The 4626-nt window shown below is 32.6% G+C and overlaps 1 protein-coding gene across 1 annotated transcript; it reads left to right on the top strand.

The window, feature by feature from the left end:
* The first annotated feature begins 280 nt into the window (after positions 1-280).
* LOC102998380 (vacuolar protein sorting-associated protein 29-like) lies at positions 281-787 on the top strand. The gene is made up of 2 exons (XM_007188230.2): positions 281-475; positions 713-787. Exons 1-2 carry the CDS (start codon positions 281-283, stop codon positions 785-787), a joined length of 270 nt encoding a protein of 89 aa, XP_007188292.2.
* Positions 788-4626: the final 3839 nt, after the last annotated feature.

Raw genomic sequence — 4626 nt, 5'->3', positions numbered from 1 at the left:
TGAAGAGTGCCCTTTGGACTCATCAATAGATTGGAAATTACTGAGGAAAGAGTCAGTGAGCTAAAAGACATGTCAAAAGAAACTTCGCGAACTGAAAAGCAAGAGAAAAATGAAAAAAAATCAAAAAGTACATCCAAGAACTACGGTACAATTATAAACAATGTAATACATGTAATCCAGAAGAACAGAGAAAGGGATGGAAAAATATTTGAGACGCCGAGGCTTCTGAGGAAGGGAGGGCGGCAGCAGTGGTGGTGACTGAGCAGAGCCCAGTGACAGGATGTTGGTGCTGGTATTAGGAGACCTGCACATTCCACACCGGAGCAACAGTTTGCCAGCTAAATTCAAAAAACCGCTGGTGCCAGGAAAGATTCAGCACACTCTCTGCACTGGAAACCTCTGTACCAAAGAGAGTTATGACTATCTCCAGACTCTGGCTGGTGATGTTTATATTGTGAGAGGAGACTCCGATGAGAATCTGGATTATCAAGAACAGAAAGTCGTTAACTGTTGGGCAGTTCAAAATTGGTTTGATCCATGGACATCAAGTTATTCCATGGGGAGATATAGCCAGCTTAGCCCTGTTGCAGAAGCAGTTTGATGTGGATATTCTTATTTCAGGACACACACAAATATTTGAAGCATTTGAGCATGAAAATAAAGTCTACATTAATCCAGGTTCTGCCACTGGAGCATATAATGCCTTGGAAACAAACATTATTCCTTCATTTGTGTTGATGGATATCCAGGCTTCTACAGTTGTCACTTGTGTGTATCAGCTAATTAGAGATGTCGCGAAAGTAGAACGAATCGAATACAAATCTTAAAGCGAGGCGTGTCCTGATGATTTTTCTGTTGGGTTTTTTTTTTTTTTCATTTCCCTGTTCAACTCAAGTAATTAAATGTTTAAGAGCCACAAAATTGTATCACTTTTATAATATTTTGCAGTAAAACATAATCTCATCTTCTGTTAATACAATGTTCTAAGCTTCTTATAAACTATAAGATTATATTTAGTTTAAGTATATGATTTCTATGAAAAAATGTCCACCACACAGTAAATGGTCACATGTTAAGAAAAATTTATCCTTGTAAATATCGTCACAGTTGATATTTGGAACTTTATTACCAAATAGTGCATGAGGGGAAAGAATCTAGATTTTCTTGTAGACATTCTTCTCTTCTCCAGTAATAAACAGTTACCTTTCATTTAAAAAAAAAATTGAGCTGAGGAATTTCCAAAATTATTGAGAGACCAGAAACCACAGATTAGGGAAGCGCAGAGAAAACGAGCAGAATAAATAACAACAAATCTATACCAAGGCATGTCATATTCAAACTGCAATTAAAACAAAGACAGGAGAAAATCTTGAAATAAGCCAGAGGGGGAAAATACACATCCTACCTACAAATGAGCAAGGATAAGAATTACATTAGACTTGTGTTCAGACACCATGCAAGTAAGATATTTAAAACATTGAAAGGAAAAAACCCACCAATCTAAATCTCTGGATTCAGTGAAATTATCCTAAGTGAAGAAGAAATAAAGACTTTTCTGACAAAAATTGAGAGAAAATGTTGCCAGTAGACCCACTTTGCAAAAAAATGTTTAAAAAAATTCTTAGGAGTGAAAGAAAAATACTACAGGTCAGAAACTTGGATCTATATAAAAAAGGAAAAGTGGTAAAGAACAAATTCATAAAGTATTTTAGTTTTCTTATCGTTAATTGATCTAACATAAAAATTTGTTCAAATAGTTATAGCAACAATGTATTTGGAAATTATAGTTTATAGATGAGTAAAATGAATGACAGCAATGTTATCAGAAACTGGAAGAAGAAATTGGGTATGCTCTGTTACAAGGTACATGCACCACCTGTGAGGTGGTACTGTGTTATTTAAAAGTGGACTTAAAGTTGTTATAAATGTATGTTGCAGACTCCAAGGGAACCACCAAATGAAAAATAAAAAGTGACAAAAAGAGTATTAGTCTACAACCTCTAGAGGCTTGAAAAGTCAAAGAAACATATTCTTCTATAAGACCGAAAAAAGAACTGGCAAAACCTTGATTTTAGCCCATTAGGACCCATGTTGAACTTCTGACCTAAAGAATAATAAATAAATAAATAAATAAATAAATAAATAAATAAATAAATAAATTTGTGTTGTTTAAATCCACTAAAATTGAGGTAACTTGTTGTAGCAGTAATAGGAATCTAATACATGACCTTTGGCAAAATACTTAGCATCTTTCATACAATTTTCCTTTGTTGCAAAATGAGTGGTTAGATTCTTATGCAAATTCCTATATTTGCAGTATTGTTAGAAAGAGTACTAAGTTTAAAAATGCTTTCTTTCTTGTTTCCTTCTTTCTCTCTTTCTTTTACTTTCCTATTCTCCTTCATGCATTTCCTTCCAAGACTTATTTAGCATCCTAAGTAAGATACTGTACTTGAGAGCTAAAAACAAATACATCAGAGAAAATTACAATATAATAAAAGTCAGAAAAAGTAATTATAGATAAAATTATAATTACATTGTAAAACTACAGTCAAAACATAAGGTGGGAACAAATAAGACACAAATCTAAGTCAACACTCCAAAATTCCATCATACTCCAAAAACAGCATTTTTATTTAAAAAAACCCTTAGCATAATATTGGGGTTATAATACTTTGAAAGACTGCAAGGACTAGACTGTCTTTCCAATCTGCTCTTAGCTTTTACTGAACAAAATTGAGAACACAGATTTCTTCATTTTGCAACCATAATGGCAGAGGGGAAAAATTAGCAGAGAAAGAGATTTCATAATTTGTAGACAAGTCAGAAGATGCATGTAAAGAGACAACAACAATGTACAAATGCTATCCAATAGTACTCTTTGCAAAGATAGAAGTATTTTATGTTTGTGCTGTTGAATATGGTATCTGCCAGTTACATGTGGCTATAGAGCCTTTGAAAAGTGGTTTCTATGACTGAGGAACTAAATTCTTAATTTTAACTACTTTATTTAAAATTTAAATCCCTATACATGATGAGTGGCAACTGTAGTAAACAGTTGAACCCAAAAATAGTAATGATAATTAACTAGATCGTGAAACTAAAATCTCAAACTATGACTCTTCATATGCTTATATCCCAGATGAATTTTCTCAAAATGAAATATTAAGTTGTATATTTCCAAGGAAAAAATGAAGGATGGTGTTCTCATTCAGTTAGTCATTCACCAGGAAAACTTTATCAGACATTATATTATGAAAGGATCTGGAACATTCAGTGTTGCTAAAGGGACACCAGATAGTACTCTTTCATCTCTTGTGGTATTTGAATGCCAGGATTTACTTGTTACAAAGAAGTCTGCCCTATCTCCTTATGAAAAATTGTAATGATTTTCATTATCCTTTATGCTTACTTATAAAAATGTATTTATAATATGACTTAGATGTAAAAAAATACGAGTCCATTGGATCAAGATAGAAAATGGTAACAGCTAATTTTCTTGGTATACTATGGATTAACACTCTCTTTCTTCATGATACGGTAGCCATTTACACTTTTATTCTAGTTTATAATTTCATATAAGCTTTAACCACTAAAATATAACATGACATATCTCCTCTGTAATAAATCTTTTAAATTCATGATAGTGCTTTCATTAAATACGCTTTCTCATGTGTGATAAGTTTCTCTCGTTACAACATGGAAAGAATATTACTTAGGACACTGGCTATAAATACCTAATTAGAAATAATAATATAAATTTATGCTAAAATAAAAAGAGATTTCCCACAATTCTTTTAATTTTTGATTGTCAATCAAACAAGTAAGAACAAATTCGAATGACCAATAAAAAGCCCAACTAAGTGATGGAAAAATGGAATCCATTATTGGGACTTTATGCTACATTTTTAGAGGCCTGATGCAATAGTGACAAAGGACAAGATGTTTGTTTAACCCAACAGTTCTCAAACTTTTAGGCCTTAAAGTTTATTCCACAGAAAAAATGAAATTAGTATTTAATGAACTAAATTTTAGGAAGTGTGGTTCTGGCTTCTCTATGTTTGCAGCAACCAGTATTTAAAGCAGCACTCAGAATATGTCTGCACCATGCCAAAACAACTAATCCAGTCAAACTGAGGTGACAGATTAATATGACTTTCACAATTACCAATTTATTAATTTATATATTTATTCCTTGCACCTAGTATGTGTAAGTAATAAGTAGTGGCACACAAAGTTGGAAGAGTGAGTGATTTTGACACGCTTTGAGCACTGAATATTATTTTCCTTTTTTAAAATTAACTTGGCATAACATAATTATGCAATATAACATAATTATGAGATAAATTACATTATTTTTATTTATCCCTGGGTCTCTCTTGAAATGCTTCAGTGTTATGTGCGTAGAATTCCTCACAAATGCTGATGTCATATGCATATTTATAATATATGCAAAGATAATCATTTTCCTCCTTTTAAAACATGATGTAGGAAAGTGAAGCAACTTCTGTCAAGCTGTTTTTCTGTGCACTTTATAGGTAGGGATCACTAAGCTCCATGGATGGAATATTTCGGCTAACAGTAACGGCACGAAAGGTGGTGTATAGGTAATCAAAGGACAAATTC

Source organism: Balaenoptera acutorostrata, chromosome 2 (genome assembly GCF_949987535.1).
Source record: "Balaenoptera acutorostrata chromosome 2, mBalAcu1.1, whole genome shotgun sequence".
NCBI lineage: Eukaryota > Metazoa > Chordata > Mammalia > Artiodactyla > Balaenopteridae > Balaenoptera > Balaenoptera acutorostrata.
This window is presented reverse-complemented; position numbering and strand designations above follow the sequence as displayed.

Bases quoted from the DNA above. Each gene is read 5' to 3' on its own strand.
- LOC102998380 (XM_007188230.2), top strand. From the start codon at position 281: ATGTTGGTGCTGGTATTAGGAGACCTGCACATTCCACACCGGAGCAAC. The intron at 476-712 runs AATCTGGATTAT...TGCCTTGGAAAC, and splicing joins TGAGAGGAGACTCCGATGAG to AAACATTATTCCTTCATTTG.